The 16,589-nt window shown below is 40.8% G+C and overlaps 1 protein-coding gene across 9 annotated transcripts in view; it reads right to left on the bottom strand.

Annotated features, from left to right (window-relative positions):
• Window positions 1-13,015: 13,015 nt before the first annotated feature.
• myo18ab (myosin XVIIIAb) overlaps window positions 13,016-16,589 on the bottom strand; it is a 174,700-nt gene continuing 171,126 nt past the window's right edge. For all 9 annotated transcript variants that reach the window (XM_038694223.1, XM_038694226.1, XM_038694222.1 and 6 more), the window contains one exon: window positions 13,016-16,022. Coding sequence is in view for 2 of the 9 variants with exons in the window: in XM_038694226.1 (XP_038550154.1) it covers window positions 15,956-16,022 (67 nt within the window). In the remaining 7 variants the exon portion in view is untranslated. The remainder of the gene's footprint in view (window positions 16,023-16,589) is intronic.

Here is a 16,589-nt window from a genome sequence, read left to right as displayed (position 1 = left end):
CTCCTCCTGGTCACCCACTGCAGCACTTGGCCCTGGTGTGTCCTCAGGGATAGAGGCAATTACGACAGGTGGGATGGTGGAATGCCTCTGTCCCAACACCTCATCCATGCGGACAAACCAGTGCCAAGTTGCAGCAGTGGGCTTCCCCCCTACACCCTCTCTTGACCCTGGACACTTGCACTCCTAAGGCACAGGAAATCAATCATGGTAAATAACTGCAGCAGAAAAACAAATTTCAGCAACTATGTTTATTAACGTGCATGACTAAAATGAATGAAATGAATATACAACATACAAGGTAAATGTATGTATTATATTAAAACAGGGTGAACAGTGAACGATTTATACAAAAATGTATACAGAATATATCAATTTCAAATCATGCATACATACTTTGTATTTTTTTTTTTAAATTGTCCCACTTTTTTTTCGCTTGGAGGGAAGTCACCTTCCCCCACTGGCCCATTTTCTCCAAAAAACATTATTTGTCCCACAGTGGGGAAATTGCGGTACATGGTAATTGTGTGAAGTCACAACAAATGGCTGCCCCATTTACTAGTTGTTTTATTGTTAAAGGCTTTGAATAGGATGGCGGCTCATTTAACTGAAACTTTAAGTACATGATGATTAAATGCAGATATTACAAAAGGGCTATTGATACTTTAATTATCTCCAAGCCACGTTGGCAGAAAACTTTGCCCCGGTGAAGAGGTGGTCGCTCTCCCCCCTCAATTTAATAAAGAGGGCAGTTTGCTCCTTGCTCCCTAAAACAAAACGACATGTTCAAGTAAGTTTTATGCTTCACATCACCAAACAGTAAGCAGCATAAATCGCAAAATAACCTAGTTACATTAACCATGTACTATATCCCAAGGTTTTTGTAACCGTTACTAACATTAACGGTGTGAAAACCAAGCAGGGTTCACAACCCGTCTAACGTTAAATTAGTCTAACGTTACATGGTCACGTTATTTTCATGTACATAATATTAAGTATAAGTGATGTGGAATATCGCGACAATCTCGGTAAGACGCAGGTCTGACTCCGAACCCCTTTCGATTTAAAGTGAAGACATTAAACGCTTTATTTTTTAGGTTGTAACTTGCCCAGCCGATTTGCATTTAACGTTAGCACATCAGTAACCTCAGGTAACGTTAACTTAATGTTAGCTTGCCATTTAATCACTTAACTCACGTTAACTTCTTCCACAAAACTATTCTTTAAACGAAACATTGCGCTTTTATGCCTCTTGTTATTTTTACATATGTGTAGTTGGCATTTGAAATGAGTTGAAATCCAATACTTACATTTATAGGTAAAATCCGGGGGGCTCAACTCCACAGCCACAGCCGACGCCATTATTTACGCTGGGACAATCAACCAGCGCGCAATGAATGTCGGGATACCAGGGGCTGCGAAGGATCCAATTGTTGGATCCTCCAAACGGAGGAAAAGAAGGTCACATTTGTCGGCGGCATTTGAAGGAGCCTTTGAAATGGGACAGCCTAGTCGCATCGACTGTGATGTATTCGGTCTTCAAATGCAGCCTTCGAAGGATGCGGTCCCTGAATTGAGACACAGCTTAAGACAGGAGAAATGTGATCTCTTTTCCTGGTTCCTGTCAGAACACATGCTGCAGCATTCTGGATCAGCTGAAGAGTCTTAATGGACTTTTTTGAGCAGCCTGATAATAAGGAATTGCAGTAATCCAGCCTAGAAGTAACAAATGCATGGACTAGTTTTTCTGCATCATTTTTAGACAGGATGTTCCTGATTTTTTCAATATTATATGGGTGAAAAAGGCAGTCCTTGAAATTTGCTTAATGTCAGACTTGGACATGTCCTGATCAAAGTTAACTCCAAGATTCCTCACAGTGGTGCTGGAGGCCAGGGCGATGCCATCAAGGGAAAGTATATCTTTAGATAATGCTTGAGCCCCAGAACAATAACTTCAGTTTTATCCATGTTTAACAGTAGAAAATTACAGGTCATTTTAACATCCTGAAGGCACATTTGAAGTTTAGCTAATTGATGAGTTTCATCTGGCTTGATCGATAGATATAACTGAGTATCATCTGCATAACTGTATGTTCAAAGAGAGCGAAAGCAATTTCTGTATGTTCCAAGAGAACGAAAGTGTTCAAAATTTTCTGGTAAAATGTCTGTTGATTTGATAACTGTTGAAAAATGGATTGAGGAGGCTCGCAGGTGTCTGGCAGTTAGACAAATGTCTCAAACTGAACGGATTCTTTTTCTGTATGACCATCTAGAGGGGGATGCAAGAGCTGAGCTTGATTTTCATAATCTGACAGACAGAGATAATCCAGAAAAGATATTTACCATATTTACTGAAAACTTCAGTTGCTCCCTGTCTTATGTTGCTGCACAGCTTCAGTTCTTTCAGCGAAGTCAGCGGGAAGGGGAATCTCTTAGAGGCTATTCTCATGCTCTAAAGTCACTAATGGATGTGGTCATTCATAAAACACCTGGCGGCATTTCTAACTCTGACCAGATTTTGCGTGATCAGTTTACGGAACATGTACATGACGATATGTTGCGGAGGGAACTGAAACAAAGCATCAGTCAAAATCCCACAATGTCATTTACTTTGCTCCGTAATATTGCAGGTGGGCAGAAGAAGGAAGAAATGGGAGTAGGCAGAGGACTCGTGCTTTTTCCTGTAAGACATACACCAATCCGGAAGACAGGGATGTAATTGAGACTAATGCTATGTCTGTCCAACCAAATGGCGATCTAGCTGATCTTAAAGAGTGTCTTAGGAAACAGCAGGCACAGCTTGATGTCATTATGAAACACATAGGAATCTCAAATACTACCCCGCATGCACAGACTTCACAAAGAGAGGCAGACTCAAAACCATATCGTTTTCAAGCAGATGGTAGACCAATTTGCATGCGATGTAGTAAGGTGGGGCACATAGAACGGTTTGTAGGGTTCAGATACAGTCTGCCACAGGTCCTACCAAAAGCTCAAGACATCAAGCAACAGTACAAGCAAATGATGCTGTAGCCACTGCAGTTTGGCCGCAGGAAAACTAGCGCCCTCTGGTGTGGGGAGCCAGACACCAGGAGGGGGACTCTCAGACTCAAGTGACCAGGATGAACGTCCACCTGAACTGATAGGGGAATGTCCAATAGTGGAAGTGAATATAGGAGGATTGACAGTGCCTTGTTTACTGGACACAGGTTCCATGGTCTCCACTATTACAGAAGATTTCTTTATCGAACACTTTCAGTCCAAAGGTGAAGCTAAGTTGAGACAGTGCAACTGGTTGCAGTTGAAGGCTGCAAATGGATTGGGAATCCCCTATATAGGTTACCTGGAACTTGATGTCGATATCTTGAGTAAGACCCTCTCCCGAATGGGGGTACTGGTCGTGAAGAGCCCAGAAGACCCTCGAACTAAGGAGCAAAAACTCTCAGGCCAGGCTTGATTGGCATGAACATCATCCGATGTTGTTACTACGAACTATTCGTTCAGCTGGGTCCTGACCTTTTCGACTTCCCCCCATTGAAATCAGCTGGCCTAGGCTGGAAAGAGGCCCTGTCAGAGTGCCATGCTATTGAGTCACTTGGTGAACAAGGGTACTTGGGAAAGGTTAAGGTCAAAGGTCGACCTGTCCGTATTCCAGCAGGCTCCATGAGATTCATCTCTGTTGTTTGCCCAAGTTCTGCCAACGTGACTCTTCCCTCAGTCTTGCTAGAACGCCTTGAAGAGGGAAACTGTTAACTCCCGGAGGTATTGATCTCTAAGGCCCTGCTGACAGTAAGGCGGGGCATAGTGGAAAAACCTGTTGTCAATGTTGGCTTACAAGATGCATGGCTCAAACCTAACACCTTACTTGGTGTATTGCATGTGGTTTAAATTCAGTCCCCTCTGTGTTCGGTCACTTTGGAGGATGAGGATGGCAGTCAGGTGGGTGTTGTGCAATCCATTGCTGCTGTCTGTAGCTCGACTTTGGATCTCTCTAGTGCCTCATGGCCGACTCTTTTATCAGAGCAACAGCAGCAAGGGGAGGCGCTGTTAAAAAAATATGCAGGAGTGTTCAGCCAAGGAGAAGGAGATCTAGGCTGCACCACATTGGTAGAGCATGAGATCCCCTTGATGGATGATGTCCCTCTTCGCCAGCGCTATAGACGGCTACCTCCCTCCCAATATGAGCAAGTCAAGGCTCACATTCAGGAGCTACTGAATAGTGGTGTCATTCAGCCGAGCTGCAGTCCTTATGCCTCCCCCATAGTCATTGTCCAAAAGAAGGATGGAAGCATAAGACTGTGTGTGGACTATAGGCTCTATATATATATATAGGCAAAGACAAGGAAAGACCCACTGCCACGGATAGAGGAGTCCTTGGATGCCCTGGGAGGGGCAAGATGGTTTTCGAATGCCTTTTGGTCTTTGTAATGCGCCAAGTACTTTCCAGTGACTAATGCAACGCATTTTTGGCGATCAGTCTCTCCAGTCACTACTTCTATATCTTGATGACATCGTTGTCTTCTCATCCACCTTTGAAGATCACCTTCAGCGTTTGGAATTGGTCTTGGCTTGCTTACAAGAACATCACCTGAAGTTGAAATTTAAAAAGTGTCAGTTTTTCCAACATGAGGTTAAGTACCTGGCGCACATAGTGTCAGCTGCTGGGGTGGCCACAGACCCAGACAAGATCAGTGTGGTCTCAGAGTGGAAGCGACCCACTACTGCAAAAGAGCTTCAGTCATTCCTTGGGTTTGCATCTTATTACCGCTGCTTTGTGGAGGGATTTTCAAAGTTGGCAGCACCGTTACACCATCTGGTAGCAGAAGTAATGGGGAGCAAACACAAGTTCAAGGGCCATGGTAAAGGCTCCATCCTGGAGGAGTGGAATGAAGAGTGTGAATGGGGGTTTCAGACTTTAAAGGAATGATTAGTCAGTGCCCCAGTTCTTGGCTATGCTGACTTTGCAAAACCCTTTGTTCTTGAAATCGACGCAAGTAATGCGGGACTTGGTGCAGTATTGTCACAGGATCAAGAAGGCAAACAGAGACCTATTTCTTTTGCCAGCAGAGGCCTTAGACGCTCAGAGCGTAACATGTCTAACTATAGCTCAAGGAAATTGGAGCTGTTGGCCCTGAAATCCCCTGGCATCAAAGTGCCCAGTGTGATGCATGAACCGAAACAGGGGCCACAGATTTCACCTCAGGAACTTGTCACCACTCTAGCAATTCAGGCGCTTCCAATGCGGGAAAAAGTTGACATAAAGGCACTGCAGGATGCAGACCCAGCGATTGGTGCATTTAAATCTTATTGGCAGTGTGCGAAGCGGCCATCAAAACAAGAACTGACAACAGAATCACAATATGTCCGCAAACTGGTCCAACAATGGGACAGGATTTGTATGAGACATGGGGTGTTGTATTGCCGTATCAGACCACCAAACACAGCAGAAGAAATCTTTCAACTCCTTCTCCCTGACTGCCTTAAGGGTGAGGTGTCAAAGGTCAAAGGTATCAAATATCTCCATGATGACCATGGTCACCAGGGGGTTGAACGGACCATACATCTTGTGAGAGAGAGAAGCTTTTGGCCCAACATGTGGCAAGATATTGAGAAATACTGCCACAACTGTAATCACTGTCTAGTAGCTAAAGCCAATCAACTTAAAGTTAGAACTTTTCCTGGTAATATCATGGCGTCCCAACCGCTAGAAATTCTGGCCATTGATTGGCAATAAAACTGGCAATAGAGATACTGATCCCAGGAACGCTTGCTTTACGGAGGAACTATCTACTTCACTGGGACCCGACAATCTATGAGGTGGTCCACTGTCTTGATGATAAAGGAAGAGTTTACAAGATCCGACCAAAGAATGAACCGGGGCCAGACAAAAATATCAACAGGACAGAGCTAAAAGTTGTGCCTTCTACTGCCATCGTTGATACCCCTGACCTTCTTCCATCTGAGTCACATAGTTTGCCCGAAAGAGAGGAAAATGATTTCGATATCACTAAAGATGAAAGTGAAATGGGTAATCTCATAATGGTTCAGATCCAGCCCCCAAACTCTGGAAACTTGGACTTGGCAGCTTCTCATAATTTGGTACCCAAAGATCCACCAGTTACAGTACAACCAGAGCCCCAACGAGACAGCTTAGAAGATCCATTACATGAGGAGTCTTCTAGTAGTTCCCCTATTCTTGTGAGACGTCCCCAGAGAACAACAGCAGGCCGCCACACAAGCCCCTTTAATCTGCCACAGTCCGCATGCAGACTTGCTGAAAATAACAGAAGGGGCAGTGACAATAACATTCCCCAAGCCGTTAGTCAATCAGTGTATGCAGTGTTTAGACCATGGGTTTAAAACATAAACAATTTTATTTTTTGTCACCGGGACGGTGACCTTTTAAAGTGGGGGTAGATTTGATAGGGAAGGCAACAGGGGTTTAGCACTAGGACCCAGGTAAAGGGGCAGAGTCTATAAATAGGGGAGGGAAGATCACCTGGTCCTTTCTTTCTGCAGTCACACACCTGAGAGAGGAGCTGAGGCCAGCCTTTGTTTGGTGCTTGATTGGACTTCATGGTGGTGAGGGTCCAAAGCTTGGAGTGATTGTTTAAACACATCAGCTAAAGCACAGATCCCAGTCACCTGCATGCCTTCAACGGCGGGAGGGGAATGTGTTTCTAAGTCAAGCAAGACATTATTAGGAGAGCCAACCACTGTTTTTTCCCCATCGGTTAGTTTTATTGTGCTCACACTAGATCCTTGAATGGGCCATATTTTGTGTTTCTGGCTGTGTTAAAGGGGGAAACTGAAAGACAGAGTAACCATTTTGCATGGATGTTTTGTGTAATTAGTGTGCGGTATGCAGATATAGATATAGTGTTTTTCCATAGTATTTGGTTTAATTGGTTTTAGCGTGTGGTTTATTTCCTTATTTGTCTACCAGTTTGGTTATAATTTGTCGGTGCTCAATTCTACATCAGTTTCCCTGGTAATGCAGTCTAGTCCTGAATTGTGTTTTTTGTTTTGATGTAACATAAATAAAATTTACATTCCTATACTGATATAGTAGCCTCTGGTGCAGTTTGTTCTGGCACTTGTGTATGAAGTAGCGTTTGGTTTACATAACAATGAAAGTTTATGGAATGTTTCCTGATAATACTGCCTAAAGGAAGCATATATAAAGTGAAGAGGATTGGTCTGAGGACAGATCCTTGAGGAACTCCATGACTAACTTTGGCATGCATGGAGGACTCATCGTTAACAAATACAAACTGAAATCGATCTGATAAATAGGACCAGCTTAGAGCGGTTCCTTTAATGCCAATGAAATGTTCCAGTCTCTGCAATAGGATCTGATGGTCAATGGTATCAAATGCAGCACTAAGATCTAATGAAACCAGTACAGAGACAAGTCCTTTGTCTGATGCAATAAGGAGGTCGTTAGTAATTTTCACCAGTGCTGTCTCTGTGCTATGATGAGCTCTAAATCCTGACTGAAAATCCTCAAATAAACTATTGCTCTGTAGAAAGTCACACAGCTGTTTAGCAACTGCTTTCTCCAGAACCTTAGAGAGAAATGGAAGGTTAGATATAGGTCTATAGTTGGCTAAAACATCCGGATCAAGTTTGGGCTTTTTCAGAAGAGGTTTAATTACAGCTACTTTAAAGTACTGTGGTACATAGCCTGTTGATAAAGATAGATTGATCATATCTAGTATAGAGGTGCTGACTAAGGGTAAAACTTCTTTAAGCAGCCTAGTCGGGATGGGGTCTAAGAGGCAGGTTGATGGTTTAGATGAAGAAATTATTGAAGTTAGTTGGTAAAGATTGAGGGAAGCAAAACAGTCTAAACATATATCTGGTTCTACAGCTGTTTCTAAGGTTCCTGAGTTTAGAGATAAGTTGGTGCCAGTTGAGGGCAGGTCTTGGTGAATTTTGTTTCTAATAGTTAGAATTTTATCATTAAAGAAGCTCATGAAGTCGTAACTACTGAGAGCTATGGGAATACTTGGCTCAATAGAGCTGTGACTCTCTGTCAGCCTGGCTACAGTGCTGAAAAGAAACCTGGGGTTGTTCCTATTTTCCTCTATTAATGACGAGTAGTATGCTGCTCTGGCATTACGGAGGGCCTTCCTATAAGTTTAAAGACTATCTTGCCAAAATAAACGAGAAATTTCCAGTTTGGTAGAACGCCAATTCCTCTCAAGTTTCCACGATATTTGCTTTAATTTGCGAGTTTCAGTGTTATAACATGAAGCTAACAGTCTTTGTTTTAGTATTTTCTTTTTTAGAGGGGCTACAGAGTCGAGTGTCATTTGCAGCGAGCCTGCAGCACTATCAACAAGATGATCGATTTGGGAGGGACTGAAATTAGCATAGGAGTCCTCCGTTACTTTGTGACTAGATAATGAATTTAGAGCTGATGGAATCGCATCCTTAAATTTAGCTACAGCACTATCAGACAGACATCTTGTATAGAAATTTTTGCCCAATGGCGAGTAGTTCAGCAATACAAACTCAAAAGTTGTCAAACAGTGGTCGGATAGAGAGGGATTCTGTGGGAACACTATTAAATGTTCAATTTCAAATACCATACACCAAAACAAGGTCGAGGGTGTGGTTAAAACAGTGAGTCGGTTCATGAACACTCTGAGAGAAGCCAATTAAATCTAACAGAGATAAACGCAGTACTAAAGCTGTCATTCTCAACGTCCACATGAATATTAAAATCCCCTACAATAATAACTTTGTCCGTTTTAAGGACTAAAGTTGACAAAAACTCTACAAATTCAGATAAGAATTCAGAGTACGGGCCAGGTGCTCGGTACACTATAACGAAGAGAATTGGTTGCAGTGATTTCCAACTTGGGTGCGAAAGACTAAGAACAAGGCTTTCAAATGAGTTATAGTTTAGTTTAGGTTTAGAGCTGATTAGTAGGCTAGATTCGAAGATAGCTGCAACTCCACCTCCTCGGCCTGTGCCTCGAGGAATGTGAGTATTAATATGACTGGGAGGGGTGGATTCATTTAGGCTAACATATTCTCCATCACCCAGCCAGGTTTCAGTAAGACAAAATAAATCAAGTTTCATTTACTAGTACACCTTTAGAAGAGAGAGATCTGATGTTTAAGAGTCCACATTTAACTCTCCTATTCGTTTGCACTATTGCTCTTGTGGTTTTAATTTTTATGAGGTTTTTATGCACAGCTCCTCTTCTGTTTACCTTTTTAAATAATTTCGATGGTCGGGGGGCAGACACCGTCACTATAGGATTTTCACTAAGTAACTCCTGAAATGGAGGAGCAGAGAAGTGTGTTAGACTGCGACTCTGCGTAGGGTTTTGGGTGGGTAACTGCTGAAAAAGAAGGGCAGAGAAGTGTGTTAGACTGCGACTCTGCCTCCTGGTCTCAACTCTGGGTTGTCATGGATTTGGTCCACTAATAAACTTGGCCAGATTTCTAGAAATGAGAGCTGCTCCTTCCCAAGTGGGATGGATGCCGTCTGTCTGGATCAGACCAGGTGTTCCCCAGAAAGTCTGCCAATGATCTACAAAGCCCACATCGTTTTTGTTTTTGTAAGACTATTAAAGTTGTGAGATTTATTTATTGTTACATTTTAGTCCAGCAATTTTAAATCCTGTCTAAAATCACATTTTTGTGCAGTTTTTCTTAATGTGCATTTGTCTGAGAGGAAAATGCATATAAAATACACTGTTTTGCAATGACAAATTGTGCGTGGTGCAGTTCATCATATGGTGTGACATTCAGAATTGTGACAATAAAAAGCCTTTTTTGATTATAAAATTATAATCATAAAAGTCAATGGAACTTAATTAAAACAGTATCAGAAAGAGTCACAAGCATTTTGTTAGATTTATAACAAGGTTTGTCAGAATCAATCTAAAATATCTTGAAAGGCTGAAGTCAGGTGTCTTACTTTGCATGATGATTTAATAAAAATAAATAATAGAAAATCTAATGAAAGATTAATTAATAAAAGTTTAAGATAGTAATGATAAAAACCTATGGTTAAGTTAGTTATTTGGGTAAAGTATATCCCATTGTAATTATATAAAATATAACTTTTTACAATTTTAGGCACTGATGCAACAAATTGGTGAATAAATTAAAATTCCACAAAAAAATCTAAAAGACCACATTTATTTTTGGAAATTAAACAGTCAATCCAACACAACTTAATATTTTTCATGCCTAAGATTGAAAACTTTTTCAGGCTTTTATGTCAACCTCCCTTTTATATGCTATACCTTGCACTATATGTCACCAATTTGCCAGTATCTGGCACATCAGTAACAAAAAAACATTGTTCTTTAAGATATTTTACAGTTTGTAATTTTCTGAAAAACAATTTAGGTATAATTTAGGTTTAGTGTATAATGGAAAGCTTTCTCAATTTTTATGATGCCACTTGTAGCATAGTGTTTCTGGGGGCCGACCGTGCCCCACTGGTTACTGTACAAAAACACAACTTTTCTTTGTCAAGAAGAAGCTCTTCAATGATTTTGGTGAAATTGGATCATATTTGAATGAGAATGTATTTTCTAGTTTTCTCTCTGATGTCCCCCTGCTGCTCTGCCTCAACTCTGTGATCTGAGTTTCCTGATGGACAGATAACTTTACTTGTGGCTGAAGTAATCGCTAACTGCAGCAATAGCTGCCATTTTCTAATTAGCCTAGTTAGCCGAGGAAGTAGTTATAAAATTAGCTTACTCTGCCCGTACTGGGAGCTCAGACCACCAGGGGAATGTTAGCGTTTACCATGACTCTATAAAGGTGTTTAAACCTTCTCGAGCACTGGAGGTTTTCAGGGCAGGGAGCTGCGAGATTCAAATAAATGGTATCATTGTTGAAAGAAATGACAAATGTACCTTTTGACAAATGTGCTAGGGCTTTCTGGTCTGTGGTTCAAAGCCTATTATGGTCTTTCTGTGTGGAGTTCAGTAAGTTCTTCCCATTTCTGAATCTTTTTCATCTGAGTGCTCCGAGAGTGTAAACACATGCAGGTAAGGTTAAGTCCTATACCTAACCAGTCATCCCTGTGAGATACACTAGTGATGTGTCCAGGGAATACCTTACCTCCAGCCTCATTACTGATGGAATGGACCTTTCAAACACTGCTTGTATAAACATTGACAAAAGGACCAATTTCATGTGAGGACACTGCAGCTGTGAAACAGATGTCCAGGTAATCACATCGAGTGGAGAACTGACTCTTCACAAATAGTCCAATGTCTGTAAACTAGGTGAAACTAAAAGATTTAGCCTACTAAAACTCTAGTTAGTAAAGGCATTCCTTTAGTGTGCAACAATTATCAAAGCAGACTGATCCAGACAGCCATTTATCCTCCTTACGCAGTTTTAATGCAGTTTCACTGTTGGTGTGACAACTATATTGCACATGCCTTTGGAAAAATGTAATTCTGATAGACATATCTGAAGCACAGCCTCTGCTCTCTGCAGTCAGAAGTTGGATGAAGGACAAAATGCAGAGCACATTCTCATTTCAAAATATTAGAGTGACTATTGATCAGCAAAGAAAGATTACATCTTCGGTCTCACTCTGATGTCCTTCAACGACACTTTAAGCATTTAATGAAAGTCTGAACAGACACACACAGAGCAGATGTTTGTGTTATCGCACTGCTTGACACTGGATGTTTGACGATTCACAGTGAACACTACATTGGCCTTTGACTGAGATTCCGTCTGCAGGCAACATATACACTCTGCAGGCTTTTGGATGTAACTGAAAGTTTTCATACAGAGTCAAGGTCAGAGGACGATATTTTTAAGGATGTCATTTGGTTTTCAGGGTGTCCTTCAGTAAGTGTGCAAGACATTTATCTTATTATTTTCACTCCACAACTGGGAGAGTATTTACATTTAACAACTTTCTCACAAAAACATTCGCTATTTACCTGGTCTATGTGAAAATTAAAGGCTACTGCTTACAGTGTATATCAAGTACACGAAAGCCATGTCATTAAAGTTTCCACCAACACACTTATGAAATCATGATTCTACAACCAATCAGCCACAGGTCTATGTATAATTTGTGCTGTCTCTGGGTCCCCTGTAAGTCAGCTGAAGGTACAGAGAGGATTGGTGAGGATGAATGGAACAGAGGGTTTCAGTAACATAATGAGGAGAGAGACGTTTTCATAGTCTCATGATTTGGGCTATGGCTGTGTCAACCGTCTAACCAGTGTGTCCTAAATTGTCAGTTTCCAACCCTGAATAAACTATCAGGCTGCATAAGCACAACCAGCCACTTACTGTTGTATACAACAGTATAAAAATTTTGAGTGATTATTTTGCAGTCTGGTGCTGTTAAACAAGATGTTATCAAAAACCATCTGATTGCTTCAGTGTGAGACATCCTCCAGTTAAAGGTAGAACACATAACTGCAGCATTTGGATGGCTGTAAATGGAAAGAATGTGTCCGTTTCTGTTGGTTTGCACCGTATGTTCAGTGTGCACGAGCATGAACACACATGTTGCAGACAAAGACAGCACAATGAAGCAATGAATGATGCAGCCCTGTATTCCCCACCTTTAATCCTCTGGACACCTTGAACATCTGTACAAAATGAAATGGCAATCCACCCAATAGTTGTTTAGATATTTCAGTCTGGACCAGAGTAGTGCACAGACCCACTGACCTCAGTCGGCTGATCATGTGATGAGCAGAGGGTGAGCAGTTAAAGCTCAGTTTTGGAGCAGAACAGACTAATTTTCCCTTAAGCGGATTATAAACAAAGGAAAAAAACAAAATCAGTGTGGTTTGTGTCTCATTAAGGCATTCACTGAGCACTGTCAACGCTTTTGTTGACATTTCCCAAAACAGAAGAATACACTGTTCCCCTATTTGTTTTATCTGCATGCCCGCTGGAAATCTTTGAACAAAAGCACACCAAAAGTTTTCATTTAAGTGTAAATGGAAAGACATGAACTGAAGACACGCAAAATACATTAACTCAGACAAATCCAGTCTTCAAGGCATTCTAAAACATCACCATAATTTATTTACAATATATTAAGCCGCAATGCAAAATTTATAACAAGTGGTCAATTTGTTCAATAACGACAATAAACATGAACTATTTTCAAAGCTAGCATGAATCATACACATACTTATATAAATACTGTGTGAAGTCAGCAATATAATATCTGCTGTTGTTTTTCCTGTTGAACACTTTGATCAGGATCAGTAAGGTCAAAAAACATATTTCCACACTTGTGTTGACTGCATAGAGAATAAAAATGAAGACGAGTCTACAAAAAGCATGTATAGTAGAATCACACAATGTTTCTGGCAATGAAGAACATCCTCTAATTTTATTCAGCCCCAAATGCCATGTCAAGCTCTTCTGGATTTTAAATGAGTTTCAAAAATATCTTAAAATACGCCGTAAATACCAGACAGATGATCAAAAGGGTGTCATGTAACACTTTAGCAACTATGAAAAAGCAGGATCCTATTTTCTTGCTGTTTAGAGACATTGCTGGGTTACAAAAAAGACCTGACAAAGAAACAGGCTTCAAAGACACTGAACATGACTTCACAGTATTGGTTATACAGACTGTAGTGTGTCCAGTTAATGAAGTTCCAGTTAAAGTACCCAATGAGGCTTTAAAGGAGAAGGCCGGTGATATTCTAGATTTTCATCAAAACCTATAAAAAGACATAAATCCATGGAAAGATCTGTTCATTTTAAAGGAATCACTGCGATCAGCAGATCTGCTTGCCTGATTCGCAGTTAAACTCTGACACTTACATTTGCGCCACTGACTATTGGAAGGCATTCTGCCAGTGCTGACAACTGAGGTGAGAGAGCCAGAGAATCCAAACTATAGAATCCACTATAATTACCTACTGGTAGATAGGCCTGTCATTTTTCTTTTCATCATTTGTGGGACATTGGGAAAATGTTTTATATCCTTGCCCTATCTGTAAACTAGGCTAACATTCTTTTTGCTAGTGCAAAAAAGAAAAAGCTAGCTAGCTATGTTGAACAAAGTGAATGAACAGAAAAATGTGAATTCCACAACATATTTTAGGACATTGAATTCTGTGTGTGCTGTGTTCAGATTAATGCCCTGATGTTTTTGAAAAAGTGTCAATCCTGTAAGCTGCGTTGCATCATCCACTTTTATAAAACCCTTATCCACTGGAGTGGAGTGGTTTTCAGGCTGTTATGAAACAAGAATTGTTGATTTCATGTATGCATAACCTGAATCATCTTATTGTGGTGTTACTAAGGTAGAGGATTAAGGCCACATGTAAAAAATGTATTTGAGTTCTGAGTTTAAAGACAGAATTCTGAGAATAAAGTCAGACTAAACTCATTGACATTTTTCACATGTGGCCCTGATCCTCTTCTCTAGTTTAGTGACCAAGGTAGTTGAGCTAGCACTAGCATATTCACAGTTTGTAAAAAACTATAGTGGCTAGCAACAAAAAAACTACATTAGCGAGCCTTTTTTTAAGATGTCTATCTTAAAAAATAGGAACCAATTGGTTTAGGACAATTGTGATGACAGCTTAGCTAGCTTCATTCCCCGAAGAAGACTAAGAGATGTGGTTGAAGGGGACCTCTGAGCTGAAAATATTTTGTTACACATACTTATCCCAAAGGTCAACCAAACACATAGCTGGTCTTGGTCTTTCCGTGTGATTTGGAGAAAAATATGGAATAACACCAGCTTTTACCTTTGAGGATACCAAATGCTTTTTGTTTTTTTTTGTTTTTTTTGGAGAAACAAACAGATGACTGGTGCCTAAAGTCAAGGGCATTCCCTTAGAAAAAAAAGCACATCAAACTTAAAGCAAAACATGGACAGCATGTGAACAACAAGCACAAGGACAAAGCCGAAGTCTCTTCATCACTAAAGAATTCTGTCAAGTCCTCAAATCAATTTGAAATGAAAATAAGACAAGGCATTTCACATATGTAAGCTCAAAGGTCATGGAAATTTATTTGCTGGCTGATGGCTGTCCTCTGCAAATTAAATCTGTCAAACATCAAAAACTAAAGATTCAAATGGAGAAAAATCCTTTGATTCCTCGGCACAGCGGTTAGTGATGGATTCCTCCTCCTCTGTAAGGAAGAGATCATTTGCCAGCAAAAGGCACAAAACTTTTCAGGCAAACAAAAGCGAGCAGATGTTAATGAGAGAGTCTTCAGTATATGACGCAGCAGTCCATGAAATGCCACAGCTGCAGAGAAGCCAGCTGTAGAGGAGCCCACTTAAATCAAATGGCACTTGTCCCGAAAAGGAAAGGAGGAGGAGGAGGATAAAAGGTGGGGACTCTTCCCAGGACTCGGCATCAATTGGCAATAAGTAAAAGAGAGTGCACACATACTTGAACAAAGGCTTTTTGGTAATACATTGTGTACTATGTACATGTATGTAAAGAAGAGAGAAAGAAACAGACAAAGAGAGAGTTTGAAAGAATCTATTATCATTGCAACCTCAAGTTCTTTGGCTCAGTTACAACCATGGTGGGAGTTAAACAGAACGGCTGCTCAAGCCAAGCAACTGCTGCTTGCATGCAACCAGCAGAGTCAAGTCGTTAATAATGCAGCTGCTTTGTGTGCAGTGAGGTTAGACTGATGAGTGACGAGTCTAAAAGCCCATGTTGTTTGTTAAACTAGGACCAAATCCTGTGAATGTTAGGAACATCTCCAGTATTTGAATGTCTGTTTTCCGGCAGGGTTGTAAGTGTGTGATTGTGTTGGACTGACCACATTCTTTGGTCAGCTTTGCATGCAAGACCAACTATCACAACTGAATGAGGGGATGGAGGATGGATGTTGACAGCGAGCAATACGATGTGGTCTCATCAGGCCTGTCCTCGCCGCCGTCATCTTTCATAAGGCTGCCACATCTGTATCGAGAGTAGTACGCGCCCTTTGTTGACCTGTCTTCTTATTGTTCTTCATCCTCCTCCTCTTCATCAGATCTATCAAAGCAGTAGCGTCTTCGGCCAGGGGGGCTGGAACAGGAAACAACAGACAACTGATGTTAGAATCAAAAAAGAAAGCAGAGTATTGTTTCTGAGCTCAATGCATTACAATGTAAAAAAAACACAAACAAATGTAGAAATCATCATAACTGTGAAAACACACGTTTAGAAACCAAAGTGGCAAAGTACATGTTATGATATATAAAAATACATGATGACACAACTGATGAAGCTATACTATAGTTACTATTTGCTGGATCTTTTCTAAATTTGACATATGTGTTGCCAAAGTGATGATGTGGTTTTCTTCATTTGCTTGTGTTCTTATGTTCCAGTATGCTGAGCTCTCTTAACCACCACGGAGAAGCTGTACATTCAGACATGTTGTGAGGTTAGTCTTTCTTCTGGCATCTAGTGACCAATAAATCGCATGCAATGTTGTGCTCCACTAGGCATGCATAACTATTTTGTGTTATTATAGTCACTATGGGATTATATCTACACTATTCAAATAACAAATACAAAGCATTGTGCAGATGTGATTCCATCCTCTCAAAATGTTAGTTGTCAAGTGAATTAGCCCAAAGAAAAAAACAT

This window comes from Micropterus salmoides, unplaced genomic scaffold, assembly GCF_014851395.1.
Source record: "Micropterus salmoides isolate LMB-PRFRI ecotype aquatic unplaced genomic scaffold, ASM1485139v1 Ms_hic_scaffold_3, whole genome shotgun sequence".
NCBI classification, from domain to species: domain Eukaryota; kingdom Metazoa; phylum Chordata; class Actinopteri; order Centrarchiformes; family Centrarchidae; genus Micropterus; species Micropterus salmoides.
This window is presented reverse-complemented; position numbering and strand designations above follow the sequence as displayed.